This window comes from Hippopotamus amphibius, chromosome 1, assembly GCF_030028045.1.
Source record: "Hippopotamus amphibius kiboko isolate mHipAmp2 chromosome 1, mHipAmp2.hap2, whole genome shotgun sequence".
In the NCBI taxonomy this organism is placed as follows: Eukaryota; Metazoa; Chordata; class Mammalia; order Artiodactyla; family Hippopotamidae; genus Hippopotamus; species Hippopotamus amphibius.
The window spans coordinates 163,989,637-164,001,768 of record NC_080186.1 but is presented as its reverse complement, the minus strand read 5'-3'; the positions used below and the strand labels follow the sequence as shown (position 1 = coordinate 164,001,768).

Here is a 12,132-nt window from a genome sequence, read left to right as displayed (position 1 = left end):
TTTAAGAAATATCAATTGCCAGATGATACTAGAGACAAAGTGTGGTGTTCCAGGACTCTGATGACTTCATAAAAGCAAACGGTTAACCCAAGAGCCAGCGGAACAAAAAATAATTACACAGGACTGCAGGAACTAATGAAGGAAACGTAATTTTGATCATTGGTTTTAGAATATTGCTGGTATTATTTTTTATTGTTCTCATATATGATAGGCATATAATGTGAAGTCCTTTTGCTTTCTCCCTGACCTATCTCTTGCTATTAAGTTAGTGGTCTTGCTTTTACAAACATTTGGAAATGAAACACTTTCAAGTGGTAATCTTGTTCTCACTAAGCTCTCAAAATTCTGGAACAACACTTTTTTCTGAGTCTTTGTACTTTTAATGCCAATGTAGTTACTCACAGGCTCGATTAGAATTTGTTCTAGTTTTCACCAGTGAGTAACTGAACAAATAGATGGTACAGCCAAGGCTGTACCTGGAGAGTCATATTTGAGAGTGAATCTCATTTAGTCAGATGTGACAAGTCCACCATGAACAAGGGTCTTACTTTGTTTAAAGAACCACAAAGCCCTCCCAGAAAACTACAGGCAAAATGGTAGAAATGACTTCCTTGGATTGGTTTCCTTGTCTCAGAATAGAAGACTAAATAAAAGCAGTAAAGAATACTGGGAATAGAGAGGCTACTGAGACTTCCTAAGAAGATTCTTAAGAAATCTGCAAACAGGGTTTCCTAGGTGGCACAGTGGTTAAGAATCCGCCTGCCAAGGCAGGGGACACGGGTTCGAGCCTTGCTCCAGAAAGATCCCACATGCCACAGAGCAACTAAGCCTGTGCACCACAACTATTGAGCCTGAGCTTTAGAGCCCGTGAGCCACAACTACTGAGCCCATGTGCTGCAACTACTGAAGCCCACGCACCTAGAGTCCGTGCTCCGCACCAAGAGAAGCCACGGCAATGAGGAGTCTGCACACCACAATGAAGAGTAGCCCCCACTCACCGCAACTAAAGAAAGCTCGCGCACAGCAAAAAAGACTCAACACAACTAATAAAATAAATAAATAAATAAACTTATATAAAAAAAAAGAATTCTGCAAACAGAAGTTAATTTTGTGGATTCTGTAGTTGCTTACCATCACAGGTTTTCTGTCCAAAGTACAAGGAGGCTTCTATAGATTGGTTAACATTTCTTACTGGAGTTATATAAATGATCAGGCAAAAACAACGAGATCAGCTTTTCAGTAACCAAGAGTAACCTATGGAGATTATTTGTGACCCCAGCGCTTTACAGTTTACAATGTCCTTTTACATCCTGGGTTAAACCTCCCAAAGAGCCTTTTAACGCAATATTCCTATTGTCACCGTGAACAAATTTACACTTGAACATCTCCATCTATGTGCCTTGGAAAAGACAAGACAGATTAGGAAGAGGCGAGTGGATAAACACTCACACCGTATTCATCCTCCTCCATCACAAATAGCTGCAGGCTTTAGAAGATACACATGTGCATGCACATGCGCGCGCGCGCGCGCGCGCACGCACACACACACACACACACACACACACACACACACACACACACACACACAGATGTCCAACATTTTCCATGGGACAGCCAGCTACAGCTGAAAAAGCCAAGCTCCACAGAAGGCCAACACAAACTTCTATCTTGGGTCTAATTACGGAAGCCTTTTAAGGAGCTGAGGTTAGTGGGACAACGTTACTTTCTCCATCATGAAAACATCCAGATAAGCCTGACCTTTCCCACCCCTCTCAGCCATGGAAGAGATACTGCAGCCCCTGGGAAGTTACTCAGTCCATCCATCCCCTGGCTCTGCGCCACATGCCAGGCAGAATATATTAATAGAGAAACGCTTTTGGTGGGGGGGGGGGGGGGGGGAGGGATACTGTCCACCAGCATGACATCTCTGCAGCCTATGTTTTGAAATCTGGCCTTGAGAATTTCAAAGGATGTAGAGATTAGAGTTCAAGGAAGACCAAGGTGCACCCCAGGGCAGGTCTGGTCTTAATGCTGAAACCCTGCCCTTCCTATACCACAGCCAACTTAACCTCTGGAAGAACCTAGTGCATATCTTGGTCTAACAGAATTATTTTCAAAGACTCTCAGCTCTTCTTTTTCTATCTAACGGCAGCTGAAGGTGGTTCGGTTTGGAGCTCCTAAATGACGAGAGCACTTGCCAAGCATAACTGTCGCCCCAGCCCAGAGCTAGGCTCTGCTAAAGGCCAGGTTCCTGGCGTTTGGGAAGCGAGGACCGTCACCATGTCAGGCTGGCCCAACCACCCAGCCCCCCTTCAGGGTGTCTCCTGCGATGTGATGCCCACTCACCATTCTTTTCTGCCTTGTGTTTTGGTGGCTCAGGCTCCGGGAGACATGGGCAGGGCCCATCGCAGAGGGTGGTGAGACTTTTGCCAGTAGAACAAGCATGGAACTCCAACTTGCACTGCAAAAGACAGACAGAACAAGCCTTAAGAGTACTACCAAACAGGCCCCTCCTCAGCTTCCTTAGGAAACAACCAGTGCCCTTCTAACCACAGTTAGGCTCATAGAAGCAAAGGCAGAGAGAAGAAGAGTCCATCTCTGTTAAAGGTCTGAATTACAGAATGCTAACTAAGAAGTGGCCTTTTCTGTTTTCCCAAATGCACAGGATAGCATCTAAAAACACTGCACAGGGAGTCTTAGTTTAGTAAGTGGTAAACTCAACCGTAAGTGTTTATGTGAGTATCAGTATGAAACTTAACATCTGTGGAGTCCTACAGAGTCCACAAAGACAGAAGGCTGAAGGCTGCTCCACCACGTTTCCCCACTAGGGAGTCCCTGCCAGTGTAGCCCTCCTAGTCCCGCTCAGCTGCTCACCCTCTGCCTGGGGAGGAGGAGTAACAATCTACTTAGTAAGTTGGGATGGTGTGTGTGAGGCCCAGCCCTTTCCGCTGGGAGCAAGTGAGGAGTGAATGCTGTTGCTTCAACCATCCAAAACCTACATTTGACCCCCCAGAGGAGGCCTGCGGCTGTCTAAGTAGCCTGGGACTGGGTGGAAACATCCACCGAATTCTAGGATTAAAATTAGAAGCCCCAAAATTAGAAGCCCCAAAATTAGAAGCCCCAAAGCCATATATCCTCTTGTGAACCCCTTCATCAGTAACGGTGGTAGTATTTTGGCCAGTCTTTGCCAGTTCTTTACTCTTAAGTCTCAATCAATTCAGAACACAAGCAGGAAAGAAGGATGTTATTTACACATGTAAAAGACCACAACGATTAACAGCATTTTATGATTCCTACATTATGGAATAAGAAACGGAGACTCGGAGGCTAAATAACTTGTGAAAGATCATGACATTCACAACCCAGGATTCCAAGCCCGTCCGACCGACTCCAGGGCCAAGCACTTAACAGTCCCCATCACTGCATCTGTCATGTGCCGCGCCCAAGAGAACAGAAGGCCCGCACTGCACTCTGTGTGTGGCTAATTATGCAGCTTGCTGTCGGCCTGGGTCTGAGCTGTCTGAGAGCTCCCTCCCTTTTTTACCTGCAAAATTCTCTAGGTCAAGGCCTGTGTGTAATCAGTCTTCTTCAAAGCCCCACAAGCCCCAAACCATGTTGGTATCTGCTGGAGGTTCAAAGGAAGGGGAGATAGGCAGAAGGGATGGAGCACCCACTGTGCGTGCAGCTCTTATCAGGTGCCCTGGGGAATCTTTTAAAGGGAAGAAAAGGGGAGATACGTCCTTGCCCCTGGAAAACACAAGTGCATACCTTTGAAAAGGCCACCAGCATTTGCAAAGCAACACATGAGTGCAGAGGAATCCTGGCTCCCTGTGAGAGGATGGGGTATTCAGTCCCCACACTGATTACATACTGAGGGAGGGAGAGAGGGCTTTCAGCCTACACATACTGGAGTCACTGTCATGTAACTCCTACTGTCACCCACACAGTCACTAGCAACCCTTGCAGAGAGAGTGTGACAGACGAGCCAACAGGGGCTGGCTTCCTCTCGATGCAAAACTCCCTTTTGTGCACATTGCTGGGTATCTGGTATGTGCCCAGTGCGGTGGCGGGTGTGCTGGGGGCCACATGAGAGAAAGCCGCAGTCCAGACCTCAAACGCCGACTGACATAGCGAGGAAGCAAAAAATGCATGGCCTTATAAAGCCACGTGGATGTGGCTATGGGGGGTGGGGGGGGGAATACATGTGTATAAAGGGAGGCAGCACAAAAGAGACCCCAGGTTGACGATCCAAACGGACGGAAGATGTGCCAGGGGGAATGCCAGAAGGTGGCGGGTGGGTGACCAGCGTAAGAACGAGCACAGCCTGTGTGCGCGTGCCCAGGGCTCGCGTGAAGACCGCTGCGGCCGGCCCCACCTCCTCCTCCTCCTCCCCTATTACACGTAAGCTTATTTTATAAAGTCAAAATTAGTATAGTGACTTGCTCTAAAGCCTTATCATACTGTGACTGCAACGGTCTGCTTATACCTATGATAGATGGTAATCCTCTTCCCAAACATTCTCTGGCCTCCCCGAAAGAGGGATCTATACTTTGCTCAGTGTCCTGTGTCATGAAAGCTGATGTCCCCTCCGTGGTGACAGCAGTCCTGGCACATGACTCGCTCTGGCCAGTGGACTGTGAGCAGGAATGATCTAAGCCAGGTTCGAGTGACATGAGAAGAACCCCTGCCTGGCTCCACCTCTTGCTTTTTCCCTCAGTGATGAAAATGGCATGTGCCCCATAAGGGCTGCCTGGGCCCCAGACGGCAGAGGACATGGAACAGAGCTGAAGCTAACCCACAGCTAGCGTGCCATATGAACAAGGAATAATGCTTGCTGTCATAAAGCCCCAGATGTTTGGGGATCACTTGCTACCACAGCATAATTTAGCAAAAGGTGACTTCCTACTAGACCCTAAAGTACTTAACAGCAGGGAGACGTCTTAGTCACAGTCTTATCCCTGGCATGATATGATACACATATACCCCCGGCACATAGTAGGTGTGCAGTAAATAGCTGCTAAATGATTAGGCGGAAAGGGGGCCCTGTTTGCTCTGCAGCTCTAAGCCTCTGTTCCAGCCACCAGGAGCCACTGATCTGCCTGCACAAGGAGTGTAGGCGCCGGAGCTCAGCATTTGAGATGCGTGTCGTGAACCATCCTTGGCCACAGCACCCGCTGGTCCTCTCTCCGAGCTTCACACTTAACACTCTGCCTTTCAGCCCCCTCGCTCACCCTAGTCTAGCACTGGAGTCGGAATCCAGTCCATCTGCATCCCAGGTGCCCAGAGCAGCTGCCCTCGGGTGGCCCCTCCTGGCCTAGGGACTCCCGCGCACTGTGATTCGGGTAACGCAGCATCCGCGGCCGGCCCCGGCACCCCCTCCCGCACAGCCACTGTCTCGGTCTGTGGAGGCAGCCGGGCCTATTCCCCAGCTCCAGGAAGGGGCCACCAGAGAAAACAATATTTAACTGCAGTGGTGAAAATGCATGTTTCAAGGACACAGATCTGCCTTTTATCTTCCGGAACAATATGTGGCATTTAAATGAAGCTCAAAAGGCTATAATTTCCTTTTTTATAAAGCTCAACATGTGCTATTTAGAGATATACACGTATGTGGTAAAAGCTACTTTAAAGAAGGTGGGGGGAGGTATTGACAGATACCATCAAGACAGGGGTTACCTCCAGAGAGGAGGCAGAGGACGGCGTCACACAGGAGCCCACAGAGGCCCGGTGAAAACTGAGAATGGTTTATTCCGTAAGTTGGGTGTTGGATTCTGAGGCTTTTGTTAGTGGGCTTGGCAACATATAATACATATATGTTTACATGTCAAGTACTTTATGATAAAATATAAAACACAGTTTATAGGCTTTTATCAAGGTAATGACCAGCTATAACCACATCTCTCGAGGAAGCTGGTTGGGAAGCGTACGTGAGAGCGTGTGTGTGGGGGCGCCCCCTGGGACGGGGGCAACCCCTGAACTATCTCCGGGCAGAGGCATCCTGAGGGCCTGCAACCCAGACACCTCACACGTGTTCCCTGCTACAGCCCTTCTCTGAGTCGCACTCATGGAGTTACCCACCAGTCTCTTACCCCATCCTCTCGTCCCCAGGTCCTTGCTAGGGAAGAAGAGATATAGAAGCCAGAAGGTGGTCACTGCACCAGCGCTACCCAGAGGGGACACAAAACTCTCACAGCACAGGGTTTCCCCTTAGACCAGGCTGTACAGCGTGCCTGGGACCTTCACGCCTCCAACTCGCTCTCCCAACCTGCAGGGAACGGAGGTCTAGGAAAGCCCTGGTCCACTTACTGCCAATCACAGGCAGAGACAATGCAGAGACCTGGGTAGATCTGGCAGAAGCATGCCCAGGTCTGTGCACACAAAGGTTTGGGAATAAGGCAGGTATACTACCCCTTGCGTATAGACCTGCCAAGTGAATGGGAGCCAAGAGAAAAAGAGGCCCCCACGTTACCTGGCCACGGCAGGGATTCTGCTGCTGGCTGTGACTATAAGCCTGATCCAAGAGACGCCAGGCTCCCACCCTCAGGACACACGCAGCTTTCCTGGGAACGGGGCAGCAGGCAGCAGACAGTAAGGGAGTGAAAGAATGCTCTCAGAGAGATGTGAGGAGGGAGACACGTCCCCCAACACCACGGGGACGTCACTAGCTCCCGCCCCACCTCAGGACAAAATGACAAGGCTTCAGAACCCCCACACCTTCACCCTCACAGTGTTCTCAAGGCAGGAGTTAAAAACTGGCAACATGACGGATGGTGGTTTCTTGGCAGGAAGGTCTTGCTCAGAAAGCATGTATCCACTTCCTCCACGTGCGCCCTGCCGGTCCTGAGGATCCAGGCAGCCAGCCAGGCACCCCTCACCGCACTGCCCTCAACCTGGGCTGTTGTCCTGCATCGGACCAGGGTCTGCAGAGCTCCAAGTTAAATAGGGTAGCCTGGGAACCTGCCTCGTAGAGTCCGCAGCCTGGAGGTGGACTCTAAAAACAAACTGAAAAATGATATTCGTGGGAAGTGACACCATAACTCCTCATCTTAGGAAAAAAAATGGGGTTGGGGGATAAAAGAGGAACAAACAGGTATAAACAAAGCATATGGATTTGGAGTGGAGAGACAATCAATCAGAGCTCACGAAGAGCCAAAGGCAGAGGTGCTGCCCGGAGCTTGTCCATTGCAAGGGGCAGGAGTCAGAGCTCAATAAATGCAGAGTTATCTCCAGACGCTCACCATGGCCCATGAGCGAGAACCCTTCTGGCCCTGGCCAATACCAGAAGCTGCTCTAAGGCAAGAGGAGTCGCTGCTGTCCTGCCCACTCACTTACCCTCTGGGAGGGAAAGCTTTACACCTCATGCCATGGGTAGAATTACGTCCCTCATGTTGGGGTCCTAACCCGCAGTATCTCAGAGTGTGGCTAACTTAGAAATAAGGTCTTGACAGAGATAACCATGCTAAAATGATGTCATCAGAGTGGGCTCTAATCCAATACGACCGCGTGCTTATAAGAAGGGGAAATTTGGACAAAGAGACAGACACACACAGAGGGAAAGTGATGTGAAGAGTCACAGGGGGAAGAGGGCCATTCACAAGAAATGCCTGAGGCTTCCAGAAGCTAGAAGAAGCAAGAGACCGCTTCTCTCCGGCAGCCTCAGAAGGAACCAACCTTACCCACACCTTCATGTCAGACTTATACTTCCAGGACTGTGAGATGAGAAACTTCTATTGTTTAAGCCACCCAACTCATGGTACTGTTACAGCAGCCCTCACAAACTAATACACCTCCCATCCAGCTTTTTAAAAAGAGAGTCTCTAAGGGATGGATCACCTTGTCTCAGCTTCACAAAACACAGATCTTGTGCCAGATGGCTCAATTCTCCTAAGAAGAAAGAAAGTAACATGAAATGTCAGCCTCAGGCTATGGGGCGTTTTGACATAAAGAACTCGGCCAATGTATCGGCTGAGACTCATGCCCCAAAGAGAGGAAAGATGAAACATTCAAGGCTTTATATTGATTTTATGATAAAGCAGTTAAATAAATAATTATCCATAACTATTGAAAGGAGGAGAGCTGAAGAAGTAGGAAATAAGTTAGGACTTCAAACACAGTACTGGAACCCACATTCATATAACACAAGTATAAAAATAAATACAAGCCCCCAAAGCTTCTAGACCCCTTGACCTGCTGGGACACTACTGCCTTCCCCAATCATCACAGAAACAGAGAAGATGGAAGAGCCAGAGGTTTCACAAATGGGCAGAAGTATTCAAACTGTTGACCTACTTAAAAATAAATGAGCTAGCAGATTTTCCAACCAATCTTCCCTTCCATTTTGCACAACACACCAACATGTTGGAATGAGTGAATGTTTTCCCACAAATGGCCAGTAAATCTCTCCCCTCTGTGATCTGTAAAGCAAAACTAATAACCTCTCTCTGGTTCACTGCTCACGCAGGCCTCCGCTGGGCACATTCTCCACCACATCACACTCTTCCTGTTGCCTTGCTTGCTTTGGGTATTATTTTTAACATTTTATTTAAATTGCTTTTTCCACTGTATTTCATCAACCTCTCGTCTATTTTTAAACCAGACTGTTGACAGTTCACAGTTGACAATTTTGTTCACAGTTGATGAATTCTGATTTGTTTTTATTCCCCAAAAATCATGTCAAGGAAGGAGAGGGCGGGGTGGATAATCTCCCAGCTCTGCTGGATTTCGTAACTGCGCGCCGAGCGAGAGGCTGCTGCCGGCACACGTTATCTCAGGGCCGAGGAGCAGCCGCCCTCTCTGCCCAGGAATGGACTGTCTCCGTGGTCATCTGGAGGGAGCAATGAGGAGAAACAAGGGAAGGGGCTCTGGTCTCGTTCAGAGCTTTACCAAACATGCATGCATGTGTGTGTTCCTGCTCGCAGTCAACAAATATTTACTGAGTGCCTATGGTGAGCCAGGGCCCATTCTAGGCTCTGAACAAACGGCACAGAGGGCCTCTTCTCATGAAGTTTATGGGGCAGCTGCTGACAAGGGCTGTGGAGGATACACAATGCACAGTAAGAGACAGAGAGTAATGGGGAGGGGATGGTATGTTATGTGGCTGACCAGGAAGTCTTCTGGCCAGATGACACCTGGGCAGGGAATAGAATGAAGTGAGCCATGCAGCTATCGGGGTAAGGGGGTTCCAGGCAAAGGGAAGCACAAAGGACCCGAAGGGGAAGATGCTGAGTGCACGTGAGAAAGAGCCAGGAAGCCAGTGAGCTAGGGGAGAGTGGAAGGGACCAGCTCAACTGGGCTGATGGTGGGCCTTCGCAAGAAGGTCTGTGTATGCCAGGGCTCAGCCTTTAGATCTCATTCTGTCTCTGTCTCTGTCTCTCTCACTCACTAACACACACACACACTCCCTCTTTCACTCTCTCTCTCTCACACACTTTTCTTTTCTGAATTAAGAGTTCCAAAGAAGGTAGAAGCTTAAACTTTAAAACCAAGTTGCTAAAAATGTGAAAGAAAAGCTCTTCTTTACAGAAGAATGCCAGCGAAATAAATTTAGAAGGAACGCTGGAATTAGAAAATTATCATTTTGCTCCCCCCTTCCAATGTAATAATTGAGTCAGGAAGGAATCATTTGATGTTTGCTAAAAATATTGGGTGAAAGTCACCGGGGAACAGGACATGCACACAGTTTCCAAGTGTCACCCCAAAGAATACCTAATTAAAGGAGGAAATGTACATTTTTCAATAAACATTTGGCAGTCACCTCTTACCAAAGGGACCAAGGGGCCAATTTAGTGCTGCCAGGGGTGGGACCGCCTGGCATGCACCTCCTGACACGCCTCAAAAAGAAGTAATAATAGTGCCTTTGAAGTTTCAGTGCCAAAAAGGCTTAACTTGAATCTATTCATTAGAAACCAAATCCAAAACTGAGGACATTTTGTGAGACAACTGCCTAAATACTCAAAAAATGAAACAAACAAACAAACAAAAAACCCCTGAAGCGAATAGGTCCTTGTTCTAGAAGAAATTAAACAGTTGAAACAAAGGCAATGAGTGAGACTTGACTGGTCCTTGAATAATAATAATAATAATTATACAAAGCCATAAAAGGCATTCTGGGAAAACGCTGTGATTGTAACGTGGATTATATGTTAGGTGATGCTGAATTATTGTTCTCGTAGGTGTAATAATAGGTATTATTACTAACGTGCTCGTATAGGAAAATGCCTGTTTATTTTCTTAGGGGTGAGATGTCACAATGTCTACAAATTACTTCTAAATGGTCCAGGGGAAAACTGCACATGTGCATAAAGAGAGAGAGAGGAAATGAGGCAAAATGTTAATAACTGTCAAACCTTGGCGATGGGTATACAGTATTCATCTGAATATTCTTTCAACTCTTCTATTCATTTCATAATTATTAAGCCAATCGCTAGGGAAAAGTAAATGTAACTTGCTTTGCCTGGCGGTGCTAGAATTCTTTGCAGAAACCAGTCCTATCTGCTCCCCGGAACTGCTTCCTTCCTGCAGCGCTGAGTTTTTCTCCTTCACCTGCCCACTAGGGGGCGAACGCTGTGGGGCAGACAGGATCCTGCACTGCCGCCTACAGGACCTGCCTGGGATTGCAAAGAGCCGGCCTTAAGGATTGGTGAGACCCGTGCCTGAGGTTTTCCTGCAGTACACGTTCCCTTCACTGATGGTACGCAGGCACTGGTGCAGTGAGCAAGCTCGGAAACGGGCACCATGCGGGCTTCCAAAGACAATCTCTCATGCTGCATATGGGGAAACAGGCTGGAAGAAGTCATGCATCTCGTGGGAGGTCATTCTCTTAAGTAGCTTCTCACCTGCTCCCAAACTTGCTTATCTTGTCAATAATTTAGCAAACCCTTTGGAGCAAAGGAGGATTCGTGTAAAGAAAGTCCCAGGTCTGTTTTCAGGGGCAAGGCTGAGTGAAGCTCCTTTAACTTACATAACAAAGCCAGTGGAAGGTCCTACACAGGAAATGCCAAAGGAAAGGGGCAAGATTCCCTGAGGGGGCCTGAGAAGAAGACCTTTCCCCAAAGGCAGGAGTTGTGACAAGTTCCAAGTCTGAGCCAACTCCTGCAGCCTTTGACTTGGGGAGCCCTCCTGAGGATGCATCCCACCTCCCTGACCTGACCCTGGCGAGGAGAGTCACCCCGCAGGTGTCGCCCTCGGGCTCCTCTCCATTACTCCCTGCCCCTGGTCCACGGTCCATGCTTTACCGTTTCCTGGCCTCACCTCCGCTGCTGCTCACCTCTGGGTCTTGTCTTTCTCCTGCTGTCTGCTCCGCTTGAGATCCTCTTAAAGCTAGACACTATTTAAAAATTTCCAATTTCTGTGGGATTTTCCCTCTCTGTCTGGGGTTTGGGGGAGACAGCACAGATGAGGAAGGACTTGGAGTACCCAGGCTCTGCTTCCTGTCAGCCTCGTGGGGAGACGGCATAGCCCTGGGAGGAAGGACCGCCAGGTATGCATCAGAAGAGATGGGACCACACACAGCCTGGCCAAGCATGGCCTGGAAGCAGCAGGGAGCCCAGACCCATGGGGGCCCTGGAGAAAGGGAGAGTTAAGGGCCCCTCCCTGCATCCTCTCATCTTCTTCAGGTCTTTGCTCAAATGTCACCTTCTCACTGAAGCCTTCTCTCAGTACACTTTTAAAACCACAACTTGGCATTCTGATCCCCTTACACTGTTTTGGGTTGCCTTTTTAAAATATGAAATCTATCATCTTGTAATATACCGCTTAAATTACTTATGTGCTACTTTCTGTTTTTCTTGCTAGGATGTGAGTTCCATGAGGACAGGGCTCTTTGTTTTATTCAGTTACATCCAAAGCGCCTAGAACAGTACCTGGCACAGAGTAGGCGCTCAATGAAAATAAGCGGAGTAAAGGGATGAGGGAACAAAAGCAAGGGCCTCTGTGCAAAGGTGACGGGCAGAGAAGCACCTCCATCCAAGCCTGGTGTCTGACTCTGAGTAAGAGCTCAGACCCTTGACAGGACCCAGGAAAGAGCCAAAACTCATAAAACAACAGGTCAGGTTTCCTCCCAGCCCTACAGGAAAGGGGCTCCAAGTAGAAATGAAACTGGTTTAATAAAAATGAAGAGGGACTTCCCTGGTG

At 48.3% G+C, this 12,132-nt stretch overlaps 1 protein-coding gene across 1 annotated transcript in view; it reads right to left on the bottom strand.

The window, feature by feature from the left end:
- Positions 1-12,132, bottom strand: part of SPOCK1 (SPARC (osteonectin), cwcv and kazal like domains proteoglycan 1) — a 517,559-nt gene that overhangs the window by 82,564 nt on the left and 422,863 nt on the right. Inside the window, exon 7 of the mRNA XM_057748448.1 lies at positions 2,347-2,461. Coding sequence (XP_057604431.1) covers positions 2,347-2,461 — 115 coding nt within the window. The remainder of the gene's footprint in view (positions 1-2,346; positions 2,462-12,132) is intronic.